At 40.8% G+C, this 25665-nt stretch overlaps 1 protein-coding gene across 3 annotated transcripts in view; it reads left to right on the top strand.

Annotated features, from left to right (window-relative positions):
- Window positions 1-22689, top strand: part of ccdc88c (coiled-coil domain containing 88C) — a 53467-nt gene extending 30778 nt beyond the window's left edge. Inside the window, exons 15-31 of one of the 3 annotated variants that reach the window (XM_058614754.1) lie at window positions 33-317; window positions 408-1205; window positions 2713-2840; window positions 3553-3691; window positions 4400-4546; window positions 5124-5285; window positions 5365-5642; window positions 5794-5937; window positions 6528-6714; window positions 6856-7001; window positions 7481-7570; window positions 7730-8034; window positions 13995-14084; window positions 14979-15089; window positions 15185-15322; window positions 15857-16095; window positions 18656-22689. In XM_058614754.1, the coding sequence (XP_058470737.1) occupies window positions 33-317; window positions 408-1205; window positions 2713-2840; window positions 3553-3691; window positions 4400-4546; window positions 5124-5285; window positions 5365-5642; window positions 5794-5937; window positions 6528-6714; window positions 6856-7001; window positions 7481-7570; window positions 7730-8034; window positions 13995-14084; window positions 14979-15089; window positions 15185-15322; window positions 15857-16095; window positions 18656-19438 (4170 nt within the window). In that variant the 3' untranslated portion in view covers window positions 19439-22689. Of the gene's footprint in view, window positions 1-32; window positions 318-407; window positions 1206-2712; window positions 2841-3549; window positions 3692-4399; window positions 4547-5123; window positions 5286-5364; window positions 5643-5793; window positions 5938-6527; window positions 6715-6855; window positions 7002-7480; window positions 7571-7729; window positions 8035-12076; window positions 12542-13994; window positions 14085-14978; window positions 15090-15184; window positions 15323-15856; window positions 16096-18655 lie in introns of those variants that run through there. The other 2 variants (XM_058614753.1, XM_058614755.1) reach the window with 2 other exon arrangements.
- The last annotated feature ends 2976 nt before the right edge of the window (window positions 22690-25665 follow it).

Here is a 25665-nt window from a genome sequence, read left to right as displayed (position 1 = left end):
ACCTGTTTGTTTGCTCTGTCTTATCCAATCAGATCTCAGAGTTGGAGAGTGAGAAGCAGCACCTGTCTGAGGCAGTGGCGTCTCTTCAGGAGCGCGCGCAGTCTAACAGTGAGGCGAGGGTCCGCGAGGTAGAAGCGAAGAACCGTTTACTGCACCAGAACATCACTGACACCAGCTCCCGTTTGGCCAGTTTGGAATCTCAACTCAAAGTGCTCGATGAGGAGGCAGAGAGGCTGAGGGACAGGGCAGCCCGCTGTGAAGAGGCGGAGAGAGAGGCGGCGAGGCTGGAACGGAGCAGGGACACTTTGAACAGAGAAGTAATCCTAATTTTGATGAATTCATGATTTTTTGTGTTTATACTGCAAAAACTAGCATATAATATGTACTGGTTTGTGTCATGCCTACAGGTGGTGTCTCTGCGGGCATGCAGTGAGCGGTCAGAGGCTCTAGAGAAGCAGGTTTCCTCCCTAGAGCAGGAGGTGCATAGGCTGAAGAGGGAGGCTGAGGAGGCCCAGCAACAGCTGCAGCAGCTGGGGAGGCATGAGGTGGAGAACGGCCTGGTGACAAAAGAGAACCTGGAGCTCCGCTGCTCCCTGGAAAACCTGCGAGCCTCATCCACTCGCCTGGCTAGCCTACAGGAGGAGCATAAGGAGGCACAGAAAGAAAAACAGGAGCTGGAGAGGAGGCTAGAGGACGTCAGAGAGGAGGCACAAACCGAGAGGAAGAGGGCAGAAAGGCTGGAGGTGAACATTGCAACTCTGAATCAGGAGAAACGTTGCTTAGAGGAGGAAATAGAGAGGAGTAAAGATGAGACGGAACAGTTGGAGAGAGAGAAGCAAGAGACACAAAACCGAGAGGAGGAATGGAGAAGGGAAGTAGAAGATCTAAAGGCGGAGCGGAAAAGGAGAGAGGAAGGAGACAAGGAGAGAAAGAAGCTCCAACTGGACCTGGAGCAGTCCGAGAAGGGCAGGAAGAATTTGGAAAAGGAGAGTTTGAAATACCGAACTCTGCTAGAAGGTAAAGAGACGGAACTGGAGGAGAAAACCAGACGACTGGCGACAGTAGAGAAGGAGGGCATGACTCTGAGTAAGGAAGTGGATAGGCTGAAGGAGGTGGCAGTCAAAGGCAAAGAGCTGGAGAGGGAGAACAAGGAGCTGCAGAAACAGGCCACAATTGACAAGAGAACTCTGGCTACTCTAAGAGAGGTGAGAGGGAAAACAAACGATCACATCTTGATCCCCCATGAACATTTAAAAAAAAAATAAAAATTATTTTTTAGGTGTAAATTTCTTTTCTTGGAGTAAAATAATGGTAATTGCAGAATTTCATGCAGGTCAGTATGGGAGAGCTTACAATATATCACTGTTAGGCATATGGAACACAACAACTACAAATCCATCATTTCAGCTCACATGGTCTCATGGTTATATTTTTTCTGAGCATTTTAAATGTAGCTGTGTTGGCTTAGAAATGCCTTATCTCAGGAAACACATAATCAATTTATTGTCTCAGTCACAGTCAAAGAACGAAGAGTTCCTGGACAACTGAGCAAATTCGTTTTGTCAAGGTTATGATATGATCCTCAAAACAGCTCAAATGGACCCATGTTTGTTTTTGTCAATTATTATCTTCAAAAATATTGAAAAGTATATATTTTATTAGTCTACCATTCAGACTAATAACCATGTTCACAAAAAGAAACTCTGGAAACTCTTTGTAAATGGCTCATTCCCTACACCAAAGCCCATCGGGGAAATTTGCAATTATTTTTCATGGCACACTAGAGTTCTGTATCCAGTGCTGCTTCCGTCAGTAAGTTTAAACGTGTCATATTGTGACTTCAGTGTTTGAAGAACTTTCTTCAGATTAAAAAGAAACTTACCAAATGAAGTGGCAGGAGAGCAGCAACTCCTGTATCACAGCAAGCTAAAAATGCAGATTTCCTTTATGGACATTTGTGTGGGAAAGAGAGTTTATAAACTTCTGTTTCCAGGAGCAAAATGTTGTGTCATGGCAAGATTTATAACTACAAGTCATATGGAACAAATCAACCACCACAAGACCTGTTATTTCAGCTTTATTCTTATCATATGATCTTCTTGGTCATATTTTTCTGAACATATTATAGATGGCTGTGTTAGCTAACACGTTCCTTGCCTTGAAGAACACAGTGCATTTAGTGTCTCAGTCACAGTCAAAGACAAATGAGGTGATTGTTGTGGTTGAGGATGCCCATGTGATATGATCCCAAACACTAAAACTGCTAAAATTGACCCTAACGTGATACTTTCCCAAAGATCAGAAAACCTTTTCTAATCACTATGAAACATCAGAATTACTTATTATTGGCTCATCGTTCAGATTAATCCACTGAATAACAAAGTGAACTTAAACGACTGATCTTGCTCTGGACGTGGACGTGTAACTGTTAAATCATTTACAATTGCAAGGTTTTGACAGAGCTCTAACTGGCACAGCTTTTTAAGTCTTTATGGCATTAGAAGTCAAGAAAATGCAGACCAATTACATGCACTGTAAACATAATATGATCTATATGTTATGTGTGTGTGTGTGTGTATATATATATATATATATATGTGTATATATATATATATATATATATATATATATATATATATATATATATATATATATATATATATATATATAGTGTGTTGTGTTATTGTGTCTCACACATGTTTGTGTGTGCAGGAGCTGGTGTCGGAGAAACTGAGTGTTCAGCAGAAGAGCGTTGACTTAGAGAGACTCAGTGAAGAACTGGAGAAGATCGGCCTGAACAGAGAAAAACTACTGCAGCAAGAGCACACGCTGGACGACAGGTGTCTGTCTCTCATATCTTAGACCCTTTTTAGGTTATGAGTCTTGATGCATTTCATGTAATAGTTCACTGTTTTGGAGTGGGGTTGGATTGATGCTGTGTTGTGCATCCGCTCATGCTGGTATGACGTCATGGTCGCTATCATGGACACATGGAAATACATTTTTTTAGCCACTTAACTCAAATAATATAATAATAAAGTCACCATTAGACAGACTTTCCCAACCAGAAAGTTTGTTTTGCTTTGTAATTTCCCCACACCAAAGTCCAATTTTTACATACACAGGAGATATCGATCCACTTCTGCCTCCATCAGCAAGTTTCCATTGTGTTATATTGGGACTTTAGTGTTTGAAATCCTTACCTCATATTTACACAGGTAAAACAAACTAACCAAATGAAGCAGCAATAGAGCAGCAACTCTTGTATCATAGTGAGCTAAGAATGGATTTTCATGTGTGGATAAAGAGGGGTTTACAAGCATTAGTTTCCTAGACCAAAGCAGGTGCATATTTAAAGTCTATAATCTATATAATCATGTTTTCACTGAAAGAAAGGTGTTTCTTTCTTATGCTAGTTAGTTGCAGGGAGTGCTCATTGCTCTGTGTCTGTACCTCCTACAGCCTACTGATCTGTCACTCTTATTTTATGTTATTACGTTATGAATGGAGGTATAATTTATTTTGTGTGTGCGTGTGTGTGTTTGTCAGCAGGTACAGGCTACTTGAGTCTCGACTGGAGGAAACTGTTCAACAGTCAATGAAGATAAAGGAGGAGAAAATCTCCACTCTGGATAAGAAGCTTCAGGAGAGCAAAGCACTCAATGTTGCACTGCGTGCCGACCTAACCACTGTAAGGACGCGCTGTTCATGTCCTGGATTCTCCCACTCACAATAATAATACACACATAAGCAACTCGGGGCCAATTTAGTTCCAATGCCAATTAAACAGTTGTACAAATTTGTCTCCCCCTTCTGGCACATAAAGTAATTGCAGAAACAGCACTCTCAAACAATTTATTATCTATTTTCTTTTTTTGGGCCTTTCAAAGTGATTCGTTTTTTTGCTCTCTTGCCTTTTACCCCAAAAAAACTACACTATCAGTAGGCCAGTGTGGAAAATTTCATCTCAGACATCAGATTTAAAAAAAAAAAAAACAAAGAACCAAGGGCTTTACCTGGAGCTGATCGGCTTAGTCAGCTGTGTGTCAACTCATTTTGGCAAGGGCTTGAATGTATCAGCTGTTCATTAATGAGTTCCTACACTCTAGCTTTCATGAGATTTAGTAACAAGTTAATGAGACCCCAAGAGCTTTGCTTCCACCAAACGGCAGAGCTGAATGTATTGTATTGCTTGTCCAAAAAAAGATCAGCAACTGAGCAACAATGTGTTTCCGTGATTCACAGACAAGATACAATCATTTAAAATGTATTTTTCTCACAGAATTTTAAAATCCCAAAGAAATGAAACGTCACAAAATAACTGTATGTGTAAAACAATGTACATCTTTATTGTGTATGTTATTTATTTATATACATGAATGTATGTGTGTTTCTCTAGGCTCATAAGACAGTAAATGCCTTGAGTCAGACACAGGAAGAGCAGAGAAACACCTCCCGGCACTTCTCAGATGGTGACAGGAGTCAAGGGTCAGCCACTGCTGAGCTTCTGCGAATCAAAGATCATCTCATTGATGTAGAGAAGAGTGTAAGTAGCATTTTTTTTTAAGCGCTTAATATTTGATATCTGTATTAATGATATTTTCTCATTTTATTCTTTTATATTTAAAGCTGTAGTTTTTTTTGTCGCTGTTTATGTTCACTAATTGGGAGCAACATGCGTTAATCCTGTCAATCTGCTTAATTGCTTGAGCAGTAGATTTCACTTCTGACAGCGTCTTAGTGTTTTGAGTCATACTCCGACCTGTCTACAGTTGTCTCGCTTTACTAGCACACAATTACATCCTATGTGCAGTGTAGGAATGTTGCCAGGGGACACCAGATCTTAACTCTATACTGAGAAACAGAGACAGTAGTGTGGAGCGGATATGCTCAGTCAGCATAACGTGAACTCATGTGACAATGGTTTATATTTAAGGGTGTCAACTACAGCTTCGTATCTTCTTGCATTTTCCAGTATCTCCTGATTTATTTGCCACAGAAAGGTTCCAGTATCTCCTGCACACATCTTTAATTGATGAATGTGTTTGTGTTCCCACAGTCACATGGAGTACTTGCTACTTGAATATAGGGTAATTTAATGTCTGTTATTATATTTTCTCCAGAATGCCTCTCTGCAGACAGAGAGCAGCCTGTTGAAGGACCAGATCAAGCAGTTGGAGAACCAGAACACTTCTCTAAACAACCAGATGGGGGCACTGCAGCGACACACCACCACCCTACAGGAACAGAATTCAGGCTTACACACACAAACGGCAAAACTGCAGGTATTAAGTCCCTCAGTTTAACTGATTTATTATATCTTGTTGTGGGTTTTATTCAAACTATTTCTCATGGATTTCTCAGGTGGAGAACTCCACACTCGCCTCTCAGAGTGCGTCTCTGATGGCCCAGAATGCTGTGCTGCAAGGTCAAGTCACAGCCTTGGAGACGGAGGTAGAGTCGTGGCAGCGACAGCGCGAGGAGGCGTGGCGGGCTCGAGAAAGTGTGCTCAGTGACCACGAACGCCTGCTGAGCGTTCACGAAAGGCAAGCGCACGAGTATGAGCAGGTGATCAGTCAGCATGCATCGTTGAAAGGCAAACAGAGGGCACTAGAGAATGAACACAGGACGCTGCACAACAAGTAAGTGTAAAAACACACACTAACACACCGCTAAGATTACTGAAGAACCCGGCACATTGTATGTAAATGGTGTACTAACTAAACTTGGGTCCAAATACTGTCAAATGGTAACAGTCCTGCTCTGTCCATCTGTCTGTGTGTCTTTGTGGAGGTATTGTGTTTTGGTGCAGCAGAAGGAGAAATGGGACGAGCATGAGGGGCGTGGTCAGAAGGAGAAGGAGGAATTAAACCAGGAGACTCAGAAGAATCGGCTTCTGCAGCAAGAGAATCTGCAGCTGAAGACAGAAGTGGACAGGTGTGGCATTCTCACACCGTCACCATCACATAGACGACTGAAGGAGATTATGTCTTTGCTGGCTTTTTGAAAATTGAAAAATGTGGTGGTACGAGGTGGTGACATATTATCAACATTTTGCCAATTTTTCTCTCTATTAGACAGCCTTACGCTGCTGGAAACTGGAGTTTGTAAACCCCTCACTTTCCCATGCCAAAGTCCATAGAGAAAATTAGCAATTTGAGCATTAAACAGCACAAAGATAGTTGTTAATCCACTGTTGCCTTCATCAATTGGTTCAAATGTATTATCTTGTGTGTTTGGTGTTTAAAATTCTCCATTTGGATTTACAGGAGGTAGCAATGGAACAGCAGCTCTTGTGTACCTGAGTGTTTAAATCTGCGAACCTTGTTTTTATCCCTTTGCTCTGATTTTTTCGATATAAGTCACATTGACACGCCAAGGTATAGTGTGGCCACATCATGGCTGAAGTCAGATAAAGAACCCGGGAGAACAGTTGAATTTTAACTCTACTTGAACCGATCACTAGATCACTGATGTCTCTCCATTCTGTTTCACTTTTCCCTCTTCTGTCCCCCCCCCATCCACAGACTGACAGAGAGCCAATCACAGCACTCAGAGAAGAATGAAGGACTTCAGCAGCGCATAAATGAACTCAAGAGCTCATTAAGCTCCACCCAGCTGGAAATGAGTCAGTGGATGGCACGATATGATTCACTAATGGAACAACATCAGGGCCTGGATCTAACGATGACCAAACTAGACAACCACTGTGAGGTAAACGGGACGTTTCATTTTAATTTACTTTTTAATTTTGTGAAAAACAAAAAATGTATAGTTCTGGTACTAATACTCTGGACTTCAAATATTTCTTGACCACTATTTGTGTCTTATGTTTGTGTCTATGTGTGTGTGTAGCTGCTGAGTCGACTGAAAGGGAACCTTGAAGAGGAGAACCACCACCTCTTGAGTCAAATCAATATGCTGAGTCAGCAGAACCACACTATGCTGGAGAGGACCATGGAGAGCAAAGAGCGATATCACCAGGAACAGAAACTATACATGTAACTGAACACGACACAATCACATCATGTATTACCTTGCACTTCCATATAACTAATTGATTTCAGAATTTCAGATGGAAGGTGACTGGTGCTGCACCTGCATCAGATTTACTTCTCTATTATATGTTGTTTTTCAGTCTTTTTCACCATAAAATACACACGCAATATCCTAACCTGCTTTGACGTTTCGGACATTTTCCCTACCTACGAGTTACGTGCCTGTTAAAACCTTAGAAACACACCTGACATGTCAAATTCAGAAAGTTCAATATATTTAAGGATGCCGAGCTGTGTGTATGCCTTGCTTGGCACCGTGAAACACCAGTGCAGATTTCAGAGCATGACTGTGTTGTTGACCCGTTCTTTTAAAGGGCCATGAGGAACAATGAAGTGAACGCATACTATGTAAAATATTAAAGCAAGAAAGGTTTAGAAAGCTAGAATAACTTAAAATATTTTTCTCTCTACCTGTCAATCAGTGACAAGCTGAATTCTCTTCGTCGGCAAAAGGAGAAACTCGAGGAGAAGATTATGGACCAGTACAAGTTCTACGACCCTACACCTAAAAAGTAATAGTCACACCATTCGCTACTCATGTAGTTTACAATTAGAGCCTGATGATATGTCTAGTATTGTAATTATTCATTTTATAAACATTACCTTAACCAAGATAAGTTTGATGATACAGTATATCAGATATAATTGTTGTTGATGCTGTGTGTTGTCAGGAAGAGTCAGTGGACGGCCAAAGTTCTTGCCAAACTCATTCAACCCCGAAAGGAGAGCAGCAGAGAGAGAGGAGGCGACCGGGACAGGGAAGTGGGCAAAGAGAAGGAGCGATCAAAGAGTGCCCCGGACATCCCGCTGCCGGCCCTACCCCAGCTCCTCCCCCCAGAGACACCGCCCCCTCTCCCACAGCGGACAGGGTGTGACTCACAAAATGGTGGCCATGCTCACAGTAACCTTAGCAACCACAGCACCAGCCCCAGCCTGGGTCCCAAGAGTCCAGCACCACTGACGCCAATCAGCCGAGGTAAACACACTGTATACACACATATAATGTAACACACACAGAATAATTACTGAATATCAAGACAAGATCAAGTCAAAACCATTCTCAAGGTTATAATGTGATGAATTGAAAGCAGTATTGGAGTAATACCACCCTAGAAACGCTTGAAATTTGTCCTCTCTTACACACATGTTCCATTGTTATTACCCTGCTATTATTATTGATTACTGTACAAATAAGATCTACTACAAAAATGATTATCATACTACTACCAAATTATTACTGTGTTACCACATTGATTCATATTTTAGGGTAAAGCTGCTGATGGATGAGTTGCACTTCCATGGTTTGCCTACATAGGGCACTGTTGGTCATCATATTGCTGACTGGATGTCTGACAGTAACTTTAACTCTTATTATGAATATTATGATATTTCTAATTGTTATTTTTTTTTTCCTGATATTTAGTCCTATTAACTTAACTTAAACAATAATTGAATAATGACGCCCATCCCAAGCAAGAACCTCAAACAACTTAACTTCAAGGAAAAAATATGTAACTGTCCCTTTAACAACAAAGTAAGTATCAATCCCTTAATGGACCTCCAGATCGAGTGGAAACAAATGCACGTCCAACAGTCAATGCCTTGGCTGTGTATGAATACAGTGCTGTGACAGTTATTAAAAGAACAACAGAATAGAGGCTTTCAGCCTGATCAAGTTTTGGCTTTTCTTGGTTCATCATAATTTATAGACGTCACTGTGTGCCACATTTTTAGCTCAGGATGATCCGTCAAGATGAGCGGGCTGGACGCTGGCAGCCTTTTAGAATAACTGACCAGCAAGAATTCCTCTCACACTGCTGATATTGCCTCGCAGCAATAGGCATTTATTTTTATCTCACTTAGGTCATTTCAAAATTCCAGCGAGAACACAATAATATTTGGTTTACATGATCTGATTACCCTGAAACTCTGTTCTGTGCATCATATAGACTGAAATAAACTGGTCCAGAATGTCTATTAATTCATGTTACTACGTTTTCTGGCAAAGCAAATCACCGTTTCTTAAAATACAGTGCCTATCATAAGTATTCACCCCCTTGGATGTTTTACCCTTTAATGGCTTTCATAAATCAGTCATGGTCAATAAAACTTGGCTTTTTTTGAATAACAATTATTTTTCTTTATATAATTTTGTTTCATTAACATTACTTTATAGAAATCTGTTTTCACTTTGACATTAAAGAGTTTTTTCCAATACATTTTTGTGTGAAAAAAACCACATTTTATTGACCATGATTGATTTAGGAAAGCAACAAAAGTGTAAAACATCCAAGGGGGTGAATACTTATGATAGGCACTGTATCTATACGTTAAGTAGATGCTTATATCAGCTTTTCTGTGCCTCAGGATTATAATAGACAAACATGTTGCTGATGATAAATACGTTGTTTTCTTTCTTTCATGGGTCACATCAGTGCTTCCCAAGCCGTTTCCGCAGGGCTCTCCTCGGGCTCATTTTAAAAACCTTCAAACCCTTTCATGTCCACACTCTCTCTCTCTCTGTCATGTTTAATAGTATTGCTTGACAGAGGAAACAATAGCTTGCTTCAGCTATCGTGGAAGTTATTATATGTGAAGACACACAACTGTGGTTTCCATTCAACGCTCACTTCCGCAGGTCTGTGTGTGTGTGTGTGTGTGTTTGTGAGTGAGTGAGTGAAACTGTCAAATAGCAGACTTTCTTCCCCTTTTTTCAAAGCAAATACAGAAAAAGACCTTGTTTTTCAGGTTCTTTTTCTTTTCCTTTTTTAGATATGTGATGCCACTGCATTTGTGTGTGTGAGTTGTGGTACTGAAAGAGAGCTACAAAGAGCGAGAGATACTAACTCATGGAGTATACATGCCTGTATGCCTACACTGTAAATTGTCAATGATAAATGTATTAGTTAATTCATTCGCGGGGAATTGGCAGAACAATACAACATGATTGAAAAATGAGTGCTCAAACTAACGCTCTTCTCAATGCAGTTAACTGTAGGATTGGTGCACTCTAAACTGTCAAGTCAAGTCAATTTTATTTGTATAGCCCAACATCACAAACACAGTTTGCCTCGAAGGGCTTTACAGTCTGTACTCTATCCTCAGACCCTCTCATGTGTGGAAAAAAAACCTCAGGAAGAGCCACAGATCACTCTCCCAGGAAGGACAGACGTGCAGTAGATGTCGCATTTACAAAGAATGGAAACATATAAAATACAGAAATGTAAAATGTAGACAATAGTAAGAATTGTAACGGAAGGGTTAGAAGAGACCAGACACCTGGTATTAATATTAATATTAATATCAATATTAGTATTGATGAACTCAACTGTGAAGGTTATCATTATTGCTGCTGTTACCATTGGTTATGTGTTGACAGGTTACAAGTAGCCATTTTCTGACAAAGGGTTTACACGCACAAAAAGGCTGGGATCACTGTTCATAGGAGCTTCCTAACCTACTACATACTTTTCATCATTCTCTCCTGGTAATAGAATTGATGCATGGTCCTAACTGTTTATCTTTTCATTTTTTTTTCTCTAATTAATGTTGGGTACAATTTTACTCATGGCTCAGCTCAAATCACTCCAAGTTCAACAAGTGGCTTTTGAAAGTCAGTTCACTCACTGTCACCGGGACGTCCTTTTGGAAAATGAGTTGAAATATCAACAATAAAATGGCTCGTCCATACCACGACGGTACCGCTACCTATAATGAGTTGGCAGTCGAGGAAGAACCACCGCTCTGTATAGTGTAATGTAGTTGAATCGACACACTGATCTGCACATTATAATCTTCATCTATTCAGACCAGGGGTGGGAATCTCTAGGTGAGGCCCACAGTTTGGTTTGATTCAATTACAATTCGATTACTAAGCGATTACTGCTGCATCACATTTTACTTTGAAATCAGAGTGCATTTAATTATTCACAATTTAATAATCACATGTATTGGCTTTCATTCTCTGTTAAACAAATGCAACAACATACTCCTGGTGAAACCAGGCAAAAGAAACTACATCTGGCAGCTTTTAATACAGAATCAACTATTATCAATTTATTTATTATCAATCTATTACCCTGTTACTATTTTGATGATTGATTAATCAGGTTTTTTTAGCTTCTTGAATGTGAATATTTTTCTGGTTTCTTTGCTCAATATAACAGATCCTGAAAACTTGAGAGACATTTGAGAACATCATCATTTTGGGGTTTTGAACACTTTTTTGAACATTTTCTGACATTTTATTGACCAAATATGGTGTGGGGAATGTGGTTTCCCCTTACAGAGGGATTTTTTTTTCCATTTATACTTTATTAATCGACAAAAAAAAAACTGTCAAGAAAAAACAAAATGATTGGTTGTGACCATAAAACTGCACTGTCCTCCAGCTGATTTTATTGGAAAATGTTGATCAGTGTTTACCAAACCTGGAAAGGATGACCATCTCAAATGTTTTGTTTTGTTATTCAGTTTCAGTGAGTTCTTTGTCATATGGAGCAAAGAAAACAGAAAATATTCACATTTAAGAATCTGGAAAATCAGATACCTTGTTTTGAATTATTTAAAAAGATTAAAAAAAAAGATTATCGGGGCAATGGTAGCTCGTAGGTTTCCGGCTCTGCAAGTGTTCATGCAGATGTGTCCTTGGACAAGTGATGTGAATGATGAGTGATAGAAAAATGCGCATGAATGAAAGTATGAGTGAATGGGTGAACCAAATGATCAAAATGGTTGACTTAATAACATCTGTTCCTAATAAACTGCCAACACATATTAAAGTTATCCCTACAGTTTTGGTGTGCTCACCATTCTTTGTTTGAACTTGGTGTGATTTGAGGTCAGACTAGAGTCTAATGCATGTTGATATTAGAGCCAGAATTCCATGTTTCCATGTTTGGTTCTAATGGGGTTTCTCTTTGCATGTCATCTGTTGTTGTGTCAATCACATACGTCTCACTGTCATTACTCTCTCTACATCTCTCCATATCTCTTGTCCCACTTCCTCTGCCACACAGCTCCTCCTCCCCCCGCCCCCAAACGCTTCTTCTTCCGCCGCAGTAAAAGTCAAGACAAACTTCTGCCCTCCCCCACATCCCCCACCTCTCCCTCCTCCTCCTCTTCCTCCCCCTCCTCTGCTTCCACCTCCTCTCGTCTCTCCCTCTCTCTCAACAGACGGCTGCGTTTCTGGTCTTCCACTGAGATCACAGGCGACGTCACCACTAGCCAGTCAATGTCATCCAATGGAGTGTTCTAATATCTTCTTCCCCCTCATCATCATTTTTAACCAACACACCGCCACCCCCACTGTCACTACTGACACCCCCCCCCACCCCCAATTAATTCACACACAAATGCACTTTTATCACTCATGCATCGTCCTCATAGACACTAACATATGTGGACACTGCACTCTCCTCGAGTTAAGTGACCACATAAAACACACACAGGCACATGTTGCTGTTGTGAGCCAGCCAGTATGACTAGTAAGTAATGTGTGTACATAATGATTTGTGCGTGTGTGTGTGTGTGCGCGTGTACACAGGCTTCTGCTTCCAAGCATACCATACCAGACTTGCCTTCATGTATCTGCATGCACTTGAAGATTTCAGCTCTTAATATCTGTATAAATTACATGTTACAGTGACTTAGTGTGTCTTTGTGTGTGTGTGTGTGTCCTGTCCCATCCTTTAAATGTTTTAAACCTTGTGTGCATCAGTGAGAATGAATGGCTGTTTTTAGACAACATGCCCCTTCAGTTTCTCCTGGTCCCCGAGTTAAAAATAAATCTGTCTCTTTTTTGTTTTCTTCTTTACAAAGCTTTGCCGAAAGGCTTTTTTCTCCTCAGCTCTCCATTGTCTGTTCACCAAAGCAACCAATCTGTGACTGCACACCTATTACCTGTTGAGTCCTGCTTTGTCCCTCTCTCTCTGCTGCTTTTATCCTTCCTGATGATCAAATACGACATTTAACGTCACCACAGACTGCTGCTGTTTTTGCATTGTCACAGAGCACATTTCCTGCAAACAATGTTTTCTGATTGTCTCGTCCCTGTTCTCCCTCTTGTAAAGCAGTTTAAATAGTTAAGAGATGAAGTTGTAAGCAAAGCGAATCACAGGAACTTTCTCAGTGTCTTTCAAAGTTAATGTTTTTCCACACCAAATACTTACTTGGTGTTCCAATCTCGTCACCTCTGATTAGCAGGAAGACAGCAGAGAAACACAATGAAGACATTTCAAAGCAAAAACCGCTGATGTCTCTTATCAACGTCAGCCGCATTTGACTCATTTGTTATCACAGTGTCTCAGCATGGCTCATTAGGCCCTAACATAAAGCAGGATACACAGCATTTCCAAAGAAACAATCATATTCTTTAAAACTTGGGTCTCAAATGAAAATGACCACTGAGACAGTTTTCAGGTTTCAATTTAATGTGTAGATGCCACAAGGCAGGAGTTTTGAGCGTCATCTCATCATGTGAAACTTAACATTGTAATGTGAAAGGAATCCAGTTACACTGTTTACATTTTTTTCCTTGGTGCTGGAAACACTCCTGGACCTTCACCCGGATTAAAATGTGTTGTTGTTGTAATGGCTCGTTCATTTTTAATGGCTTTGCCTTTTCTGCTCAGCACATCTACGCTCACACCTTCACTGGCTTGGTATTTTGATGACATACTATTGAACAGACTAAGAGCAATTCGAGACAAACTCCAAAAAAAAAAAAAAGTCGTATAACTCAGATTTTACTGTGCCTAAAGCAGTGAATGGATTCTTAATGCTTTGCTTTATTGTTTTCTGCTGCACCAACACGAATTCACACATCGAGTCAAACCCTGCCCCTGTGTCCTGTCCAGCTTCCTGTGGCTGCGTATATATTGGTTTCACAAGTGCAGAGTTGTTTTGTTTTTTTACCACATTCTTTTTGGTTTGCAGGTTTGACTGACAGGAACCTGGGAGTTCATCGTAACAGTACTCCAGGTGGCAGCAGTGAGAGTGTCAATGGAGAGGATGGACATGTACAAGGTAATTAATACATTGATTAACATTCATAATCATAAATAATCTTTTGCTGCAGTTAAATAGGTTTACAGTAAAATTAGTACAACCTTTTTTAAAACAATGTTTTGCTTTTAGTTTTATTATCATAATATGTTGTTTAGGTCAGGTATTTTGTGCTAGGACTTTTCTTTTTTCAACTAAGTAAGTGTGGTGATGAATGAATGAAAAGTGGAAACGGACAAACTGCCCCATCATTTTTCATTTCTCATTAAATTCATACATGAAATAAGTATAGCTTTTGTGTGAAGGCATGTTGTTCTGAAGGGTTCATCAATAAGTTTTCTGTAATAAAGGCTCCTGTGAGTGCAGGACACTAGAGCTGAAACGAATAATCGATTATTAATCGATTACTAAATTAATCGACAACTATTTTGATTATTGAATAATCGGTTTGAAGCTTTTTTTCCATTCTTAATTTCTTTGCTCTGGATAACAAAGAAATCATTAACAGTCAATCAGTTTGGTTTGTGGACAAAACAAGACATTTGAGAACATCATCATTTCCAGGTTTGACTGAACACTGATCAACATTTTTTAAGGTTTACCGATATTCTGAACACCAAACGATGAATCCATTCTGAAAATAATCGTTAGTTGCAGCTCTACAGGACACACACACAAAAACAGGTGATTCAAATCAGCCAATTTAATATTTTTTCCATCCCTTTGCAAGACTGATTATAATGCATTCAGCAGGCCGCATACACACACTATCAGCATCTGTGTTTAAAAACTACCGAGCATCACTGATACACCTCAAGAAGCAGACAGATTCTAAAACATTCTTGTTTTAAATGAACTACTCTGATCACTTTGTAATTCTTCTAGCAGAATAAAGTCGTGTCTCTTTATTCGCAGGTCAAATCCACAAAGTTCTCAGCTCAACTCCAAACCATCTGCCACCCTCACTGGGCCAAACCAATAGTTCTAACTCCAGAGTGGGACCAGGCCTGAGCCGCAGGACGAGAGGTAGACCAGCTTTACATCACTTTATATATAACACCTATATAACAATCAGCTGGTGCATTTGAAAAGGGTTTTGAACTTTTTTTTTTTGTTTTCAGGTCTGTTACTCGATGAGGACTCTTGCCACAATACCTCTGAGTCAGTGTTTGGTCACCATGGCAACGTGGGGGGTAGGCCAGGATCAGCAGACTTTAGCCACAACACGTCCAGCTCCAACTCCCCTGTCAATTTCAGAGGTATATCTAAATATTGATGTCAGTGAAATGTTTAATACATACAGTAGAACCCAAACTTTTATTTAACTCTGTTACAGAGTGAGCAAAATCCGAATCCAAATTGAATCTGTTTGATAGCAAAAACTGACATTATTTAAATAATAAATGCAAGTGGTGTAATATTACTGACCAGAGACTTTTAGTATGCAGAGTTTAAAAGTCTGGAAAAGATCCTCTCACACACTCAGCCATGTTTCTCCTCCATATTTCTATAACAGCTCAGAACTGATAAACCACACACTGCCTCTCAAGAGAGATTGTTTGTTTTTTTAACATAAATACCTTCACATGTACTGAACAATGCTTTAGCGGAGACAGTAAGGCGTTAAGTATTGAGCTGGTTGCAATATCTAACTTCACCTCTAGATGCCACTAAACCCTGCACACTTAATCTCTCTGACTGATAACGCTGAGTCCCAAGTGACCGGGTTTAACCTTGGTGTAACTAGTTGGTGTCCAGGTGCAATTAGTAACTAATCGTTCTGTCCGGTTTAGACTCAGTCGATTGTCAGCCACGCTCAGCCAGTCTGTCCAGCGATGACATCATGGGTCTCAGCCGATCGCAGCTGACTCTGTCACGTAGCTCCACCCTCCCGTACGACCAGACGCCCCAGAGGGCCCAGCCTCAGCGGGGAGGCGGAGTCAAGACCAAGACTCGCACATCTTCACCTGGGAGTCAGATGGTGACGCTGGAAGAGTTTCTACAAGAGAGCAACGTACAGTCCCCTCCTATGGTAAGAAGTCTGTGTGTGTGTGTGTGTGTGTGTCTGTGCTTATATTTGCAGCTTAGTGAGGACCAAAAAACATATAATCCACAGGGAGTGAGGACATTTTGGCTCATTGCCACATCTTTAAAGGGCTTTTTGGGGGTTATGACCTGGTTTTAGGGTTAGGGTTAGGTTAGAATTGGGTTTAGATTAGGGTTTGGTATTTAGTTGTGAGGGTTAAGGTTAGACTAAGGGGCTAGAGAATGCATTATGTCTGTGAGTGTGTGTGTGCACTTATAAACTATAGGAAGCGAGGCCATTTTGGGAAAGTGAGGACAGTTTGGCTGGTCCCCACTCTCTATCTTTATCGCAGGGGGCTGCATGTGGCCCACGGGCCGCCAGTTTGACACCTCTGTTTTGTGAGGATTACAATTAGGTTTATGTTAGAGTTAAGTAGAGTAATTAGTTGTGATAGTTAAGGGGCAAGGAAATGCATTATGTCCATTAGTGTCCTCACTAAAGTAGTACAAGTTTGTGTGTGCGTGAGAGAATGTAAACTACATCATTTGTGTTTGTTGGAAAGAGTTGGCGAGCCCTCAGGGTAACAACTGCAACAAAATCTAATTTGAGTTGGAAGTCAGCTGCTAAATGAAACCAAATTGGATGTATGTGTTAGAGCTACTGTATTTCAACATGTTTCACCTAGAGTTTTCCCCAAAAACTGTCCGCTGTGAATCGTGTCTCAGAAAGAGAGGTGGCATAAAGATAGAGAAAGACTTTTACATTAATCTGGAAACAGTGATGTCACTTACAACAATTTAATACAATAATTAAATAATATATACATAAATCATTTTAACCAATTCACTGGTTTATCTTTCAGTAAAAGTGATGCTTTTCCACTAAGACAGTTTGCGTTATTGCTGCCTTTCGTATGTATCACTACAGATCAGATCAGGTCATGTGGTCCATGAATAAACATTCAGAGTTACTTGTCCAATCTTTAGAACTTGCTTTTTAACCTCTGTCCACAAATCAGCTGTTAATTCAGCCTGTCATCCACACGTGCGCTGACTGAGTGTGTGTGTGTGTGTGTGTGTGAATGTTACATGAAGTCAGTGAACAACATTCATTATCAGAGGATTAAGTCCAGACAGGTACATTATTTCACTCCGGTCATAATTCTTACTGATGGTCCTACAGAAAGGGAGAGGCCATTTAAGTTCTACTCGATACAACACATGCTCCCACATGATTATTAAACACAGACTGAGTAACGATAACATTTAGTCAACATCATGAATGAATGTGATTAAATAATGCGCTCCACCTTTACATCAAAGCTTTTTGTTGTAAACACAAATTTTATTGAAGGCCGGATACGCACAAGTTCGTTCATTTGTCAGGATGAATCTCTTAAGTCACAAAGTAGAAAGACTTATTTCATTGAATTAGTAAAATATTCAATTCAGTGATTTCACATCATTGTGATTTATAATAATCTTGTCTTTAACTTTAAATTTTCACTTGAAATATGCATCTGTCTGCAGTGCGATACAATCATCTGTAACTTACTCAAATGGAAGGTGAAGTGATTTCAGCGTGTTTACAATACTTTTTTTAAAGTTTAAAGCAATTATTTTTACAATTGTGAATTATTTTTGATCAAAATAGGATTAAACTAAATGTTCCTATTTCATGCCTAGTCATAATGAGAGGGAAATCCAGCTCACTGTGCATTCAAATGGTTTTAGTGTCAGATGCTGATTTATTGTGGTTATTGAGGTACAGGTTTACTGGTCGGCTTGTTCTACTGGGATATGGCTCTTGGGAACAGCATGTCACAGGTGATACTGGAGGTCCTGCATCCTGAATTTTGTTCTGTTGTTTGTTTTTGTTTTTTTTCAGCTGATAAAATTCTCCTTTTGTTTCTGAAAGCACACTTTTGGTGATTATGGGCCTAAGAGCTCAGTAATTACTCCGTCTGTCTGCAGCAAATATTTACAAAATGTCTTTGGCTTACTCAAAAGTGGCTTCACAGACTTCTAACATTGATTTTTGTGATGAGATTTTCCCTCTCGTGACTCAACCCAAATAGACTGTGTTTATACAAGCAGCAGAGCTCAGTGCAGCCGTGTGTCACTGTCACCGTCAGCTACACCTTCCTACATGTTCTCTGCACTCATACGGGGGCTTTGCTTTGACGCTCTGCCCTGCAGATGTTCACTTTTATCAGAATTTTCTCTTGGCCTTCAAGACCTTGACTCTTCACTGTCTCACTTCCCTACAATTAACATGTGATTTATGTCTTTTTTTAATTTATTTAAAACCTTATTTCATGCATGTACAGAGCTGTGATGACTTATCTTGATCTCTACCTGTTACAGACACATCTGTACAGTCAGACTAGTTCACACATCAGAAGTAAGCACGCTATGAATGTGACGTGATCGGATCTTTCTGGACAAATGTTAATAAATTCAAAGAGATATTTCATGTTGCATTATTCATGCCATTTGTGTCATTGGATCACTTTTTTTGACTATCCTGACTAACTCTCTCTAAAAAAATCTGTCTTTCTCTCTAGGTCTCTACAGGAAGCAGAGAAGACTTGATGACTGACTATTTTACCAGAAGTCCCGCCCCCTCTGCTCCCACTAATCGAGATCAGGTGACTCCCACAAGCTACGTCATGCCAACTGTTCAAACATCCAACCAGCGGCCAGGCCAGAGTGTGAAGCCTTCACCGCGCCAACCCGTCGGTCAGTCCCCGTCCTCGGGCCAGAGACCCGGCCAGTCTCTGAGCCGCGCCTTCAGCTTGGCCTCAGCCGATTTGCTGCGCTCTAGCGGCCCAGACAGTTTCCGTGGAAACGAGGCCGGTCCTGGCCAATCGGATGTGGTGGTTCGACGGCAAGGAGGAGGGGCTAATGTCAGAGAACGACCGCTCTCAGCTCGTCTGGCTGGTCCGAACACTCAGCTCGCAGACAGCAGCTTCCTCAACCCGCCCATTCACCACTCGTCGTCTCTCAATCTGCCGACAGAGAGATACGCAGAGCGAGAACGAGAGCGAGAGAGAGAGAGGGGGAGGGCTCCAGCGACACGGAACGGCCCGTCCTCCTCCTCATCTTACCATCACCGTGGAGAGGTGGCCATGGTGACCCCCGTCAGAGCTGTGCCCGCCACGCAGCCCAATGAAGCATCTGAGCACGGGGAGGTGTCGAGGGAGGGGCAGTCGGGAGACTCCTCCCACTTAAAGAAAGAAAGCGAGAGAGCGAGAAGTGGCTCCGCCGAGCGCCCAAAGAGCACGCCAGCGTCCCCCGACCCCAACAACGACCCGCAGACGGTGTGGTACGAGTACGGATGTGTCTAAAAACCTGGAGCTGTGGCAGACGAGTCCAAACTCTCATGAACACATGAATCAGTCTTCAAACTTTGAAGTATTTAACTTTGTTCCAATGAGGCGTCAGTCACTGGACGTCCCATGGGTGGGAGCATAGCCACATTTGAAGCATGTCAGCATGAAGGACTTCAGTTGGTATTTTCTGGAACAAAATTGTAGATAAACAAGCAGAAGCCGAGTTAACAGCATGCGGCGAAAAACAGTTGATGTTGATGCTCAGTTTCATCACCATCATGGTCTCATGCTGAAACTTTCAGGAGCAGATGCTATATACTGTAGATGATGTTTTTTAAAGACTTGAACGCAACACTAAAGCCGCTGAGAATGCTGGAAGTCTTCAGGCTCAGTCATAGTAGCACCGTGTTCTGTAACCCAGCCAAAGGCCTCAGCCCATGTGACCAAAGGAGCAGCTTTGACGATGGTGTAGCTGTTACTGGCTGAAGAACTAGACTAATTGTGGATGATTTCACCCGCTGGTTATTTTTTTTATTATTTTTTTAAGTTCTAATTTTACTTTCAGTTGAAATGGAGGAAGATGCTTCAGTGACCAAAGCCTGAGAATCCATGACACTTAAGCTGGAGCTGTTAAGACTGCAGGAGTTAGCCGTCATCGAGTGCGACCGAACTGAAGTGAAGACGACCAGAAGCACCGGAGCAACTGAATGTAATGTTTCTCCTCCATTTTCTCTCTCCACAAACACTGGAAGCAAAAAAAAAAGACAAGAGAGGAAAGCAGAAAATGGAGGGATTCAAGCAAAGAGTAGAGAAGCAAGGGAAGGAGAAGTGGGTGTAGAAGAGATAGTGAGAGCCGGCTAGAATAAACAGAGGGATGCTGGGATGGACACAGATGAAGGGACAGATATAGAGACGCATGGATGGAGTGATGAAGGAATGAATAGATAAACAAGACAGAGGTGGAGGGGCCCCTCCCGGATAAATTACAGCCTTTCCTCCTCCATCTTTAGATTCTGTCCCAGCATGCAACACGCATGACACTTTACTGGAAATGTTGCTCTGCCCAAGCCAACACTAGTTTCTCACACACACACACACACACACACACATCCAGTATATATAATGATATATACAGAAACAGGCATTGTCCCTGGGGGAATCGGTTTTTGCTTTTCTAACCGATGAACTGGATCTAATTCAAACACACACACACACACACACACACACACACACTGCTGGGTAAATCACTGCTGCACGCTACACAGTTGTAGGCACCGCACGATGTAGACTGAACCTGAATCCAGAGCCACTGTGATCTGGTCGGGATTGCAAAGGGGCGGGAAATTCCCGGTAAAACTTGGAATAAATGCGATAAATAACAGTTAGTTCCCAGTTTAATGACAAGTGAATAAATAAATGACATTGTTGCACGTTGAATATTAGCGCACACTATGCTATATTGGGTGACCGCTACTTTGTTAGCATCGTATAACAAGTAGCAGTAGCTGAATGTGTTTTTGTTTTTTTTGGTAAAATAGTGTACAGCTGAAAGAAGTAGTGAATCAACGGCTATGAGCATTAGCTTTTGTCTTCTGTCCAAATGAGTTAACATCGTCATATCAGAGTCTACATCAGCATTAAGTGACCAGATTTATGCCGTTTCACTGTGGTATTGCTACAGGTGTAAGTCTCACCTGCTGCTGCCTGTTAACAAGAAACGGTGAAAGAACACAAGCCATTTATCAGGCATTCCAGATCCAGTTTTACACTTACGTTCAAAACCTCAATTATAGCAGAACATAGTTTTAATAAAAGAACATGAAATAAAGTTTATAAATGAGAAAATGACCAGATGTGTGTTTTAGAAAACTGATCCAAAACTAATGAAGACTTCTCATACGACAACAAACCATTTCTCACTATTGATTTTTGACACTTATCTAATATAACCTGAGACCTTAAAGGGACAGATAATATAAAAACCGACAAAGTGTCCATGTGGTGCCGTTTTCCATTGATCCACTTCTAAGCGAACGCCTACACGCCCTAACTGCTCCAGAGAAACACTGTCACTTTTTAACTGTCACATCTGCGTCTCATGGCTGCAAATCTGACACATTTCACACCTTAACACCTGAGTATGAGTCACCTTTTTCTAGATTGATCACTTTACTTGTTCTCTAAAAGTCACCTTCCTATAAATCAAAGGTTTCTGTTGTCGTAGGTGACCCGTGCGGGGGAGTTTACACATTTTCTATGGGGGCGAATGGAGAGAGAGAGGAAGAAGAGGGTGAATGAAAGTTTCCTCCTGAGATAAATGACGTTAATGAAAAGAGAATCTGAAGTTAGTGACACTGATCCACTGATTTATCTATTTATTGTGTGTCTGTACTGCTTGTAGTTACCGCGACTACATTAGAGACGACTGAAACATTCCTAGAGCACCAGAGAGACGACGAGAATGAGGAGAAAACACTGGAGTACATCACTAACGTAACATGCTCCACACGAAAAAAGAAAAAATACTGACGATATGCAACTAAATTATTGTACCTGTAACATTTGTACATGTTAGATTTTATACTTTACGAGTCCTGGGTTACATTTTAAAGTAAAACCTTCTGGAAACTTTACCTTTGAAACTGTTTGTTGATACCAAAACAAATCCAGATTTCCTGTTAACTGGTTAAAAAAAAACCTGATTCCACTGTAGAACTTCAGGAGCTGAACATTTTTATTTACGCATTTTAAGTTTTAGTAGCGACGTGATGATACGTAAGACACTGTAGTTTGATGCCTTCTGCAGCAATCTGTCCGTTTATTGTTTTGAGGCTGGTGTGTGTGTGTGTGTGTGTGTGTGTGTGTGTCTTCTGATTTCAAAATAAGGGGACGCAATTTCCTTTTTTGTTGAAAAACCTCCCCCCACCTGTGTGTGTGTGTGTGTGTGTGTGTGTGTCTTGCATTATTACTATGTTGTTGGATGGATGGATGGAAGGTGTGAGTATGAGTGTCTCTGTCTCTCTGGGTTTTCCCTAAGTTCCATTGTTAAGAATTACCAAAAAGAAGTCATTTCTGCAATACATTAAAAAAATCAAATCAAATGCTGCGGTGCGTCGCTGCGTCACAAGAGAGAAGTGAAAGCAGAAGGTGATTTGGAGCTGACGTCACAGACATTTCCTGCTTTAACTGGAATAACTGCTACTGTAACTGAGGAGGCTGACGTTAACACAGAAGCTTGTTTTCTAATAAATGTTTCTAAAACTGAACGCAGTGTCTTGGCTTTCTTTGTGGCAGCTGCTGTTTCTGAAGTCTTTAACAGACCTCATACCATATGGGGCTTTTCCATTTTACAGTTCTAGCACTACTCGGCTCGCCTCTACTCTTATGTACCAGGTGTGTTTTTTTTGGTACCTACTGATACCAAAATGTGACGTCAACAGACTGCCGGCCCCTGATTGGTCAGAGAGTGTCGTCACTGGAAGAGTCGTGAGCGCGACGTCCAACACAAGAATCCAACCTGCCGTTTTCTAACAGTGATAGAACATGACTGTTGTCTGCAAAGATGCAGCGTGATGCGTCCACAGACCGAGCAGCAAGTACACCACTGTGTGCTAACAAACAGCTGAAGTTACACTGGACCCTCCGTCTTGGGCCCTCTGTTATTGTACTGACGACGCCGGAGACGCCGTGCTCTCCGTAGTTCCACTCCTTCTGGATCCAAAATCTATCTCATCAATCTACTCGTTTCTTGAGAAATGACTAAACCTCTTTGAACAGAACACAGATGTAACCAGCAGTTGGCTTGCGGTCGACCACTGCCAGCCATTTCCTCCTCCACAAAAGTGGAGGTTCTGTCTTCGAAACAAACACAATCTTTCTTGCACAATCTTTTCAAAGTCCTGATGCTAATGATTATGTGGTGCTGATGTGCCAAAAGATGAAGTATTTCCTTATTTGTGAAGCCCAAACTGAAATATAACTTCACTAAATGCTCCGGGTTTCTCATCTTGTCGCAGGTTGCAGCTGATCATCTTTGCTTGATTAATAATGTCTTTATTCTTGTAATGTTACAACTTTTTTTCTTGAAAAGATAAACATTTTTTCCCTTTTCAGTTTGGCCCTAATACTCCGCTGTAGAAAAGAGCTTTAGTTTATAGAAATTACAAAATGTAAACAGCTATACAGCTGTTCCCTCTCCTCTCTCCTTAGTTTCTCTCCTTTCATCACTTGAGTCTGTTTCTCCTGGAGGTTTTCGTGCCTTGTAAAGTCCCTCTAGAGAATGTATGTTGTAATATGCTGTGTGCACATAAAAATGAATTGATCAGCACATTTTGCAGAGTTGCAACAGGGTAAGCAAAGGCCTGGGGCCCTGAAGTGAAAGAGGCCCCCCGAGGAAAAGCCGATCACATTAGTGAATAGCAGCAAATGTCAGGCTTCTCTGAAGTGTGGTTATGAGATATTGACACATTACATTTAATACTTACCTCACAGTGCATGCTGGTGTTTCTGTTACCTCATAAATGACATGCATGCTTATATGTCATCTCGTGTTCTCGCCTATTTTTATGAGCTAAAAATGTTGATTTTCTCTATGGAATTTGGTGCAGGACACTAAGCAATGTATTTATTTAATTTAATTTATTATTTATTAGGATGAACTATGTACAGGAGATTGCAGTGACATTGTGGTTTGAAAAGTCCCAGTGACGTCTCATAGACGTTGTTATCGTCTTAACTGGGAGAAAATAAGTGCCAGTTCTACAATTATCCATATGGATAATTTACTCGGTAAATAAAAGGTACAACATGATGTAAGTGACGTTCACAACATCTGTTTATTTAAATAGACCACATTTAAATAACTAAAAACTGGACTTGTGTTTCACATTTTGCCAAAGTTAGATCGTATAAGCTTCAATCACACAGTCCATATTATGTGGTGTCCTGTTATTATGAATATAACTCAACATTAGTGAAAATATTTAAATTTTTAATAACACTATTGTTCTTCTTCTATTAATAGATTCCACATCGTTCCACACCAAAACAAACCCTTTTACTTTGAAATTCTGTGAAATATCATCACGAATGGCTTATTGCGATATCACAATCAAATATTGTGTTTTAACTATAAAATATAAAATTATACTAATTGATCTCACATTTTGAAATGCGGGTAAATCTAGATTTATCGTGATTTAAAGTTTGCTTTTCATCTGGTGACTAAATGAATCAGTTATGAGACAGTGTGCATTTCTGGCACCATTGTTTAATTATATCTTTCTTTTTAAACACAGAATGACATATAGAAAGATGTGATGTGATGCCTATCAAAGCACAGTCAGCCACGCAGCTTAGGCGTCCAAATGGAAGTCTCTGGGCAGCTGCCAGCACATTACAGACACTGTTGGTGTTAAGAGTGGTTAGTTTGACACTTACTTTCCACTTTTTTGACAGTCGAGGCAAAGGATCTCAACTTCCAGTCCTTGTCAATAAATTGTGCCGTGACTCCCAGGTAAATTTAGTTTTGTCAGTGGTTCCGTCGCTCAGCTCCTTAAAATGAAACCTTCCGCCCAACAATCCCTCACCTCTCTCCATCTTCAGCTACTGTCTCAGTCGGTCCTACAGTATCTGACTGAGTGCAGGCAAGGGACTGTTTCACGCGGATAATTCCCGGCTTTCATGTTGGAGTTCAACGCACACGAGAAGTAAACACATTAAAAAAAAATGTGTCGAGGTTAAACTCGGCTGTATTAATCGCAGCGATTAACGTGTTAACTTAATAAACAAACTAAGCGTGTAGTGCAGTAGTGTGTGGAGAAAAAAAAACATTTTAACATAATAAAGAAATGTAGATCTAGCTTTAGATACTGTAGATCTCGTGTACTCAGCACATTTGGAACCTTGCCAGAGCAGGTACTAAAAAAAGTACCAAGTATCAGGTACTATGCTAGTGGAAACACAACTTAACCCAAGTATCAGCACACTTAGTGCTTCTGAATATGAAAGTGCCCTCTAAGGTTTAAAAAACAACAACAAATAAACCCCCCCCCCCCCCCCCCCCCCCCCCATCAAATTCAGCTTAGGGCCCCATAAAGTCTTTGGCCGGCCCTGCCCACTGCCTTCAGAACAGTTTTATTTTGTCTGTGGATCCGCCCCTTTCTGCCCACACAACATTCTCATTGGTCCCCCACGTCATTTCAGTGTGACACCCCTGGTCTTGAGGGTGCTCATGTGTGTGA

Source organism: Solea solea, chromosome 18 (assembly GCF_958295425.1).
Source record: "Solea solea chromosome 18, fSolSol10.1, whole genome shotgun sequence".
Classification (NCBI taxonomy): Eukaryota; Metazoa; Chordata; class Actinopteri; order Pleuronectiformes; family Soleidae; genus Solea; species Solea solea.
Note: the sequence above shows the minus strand (reverse complement) of the source record. Positions and strands in the feature narration are given on the sequence as shown.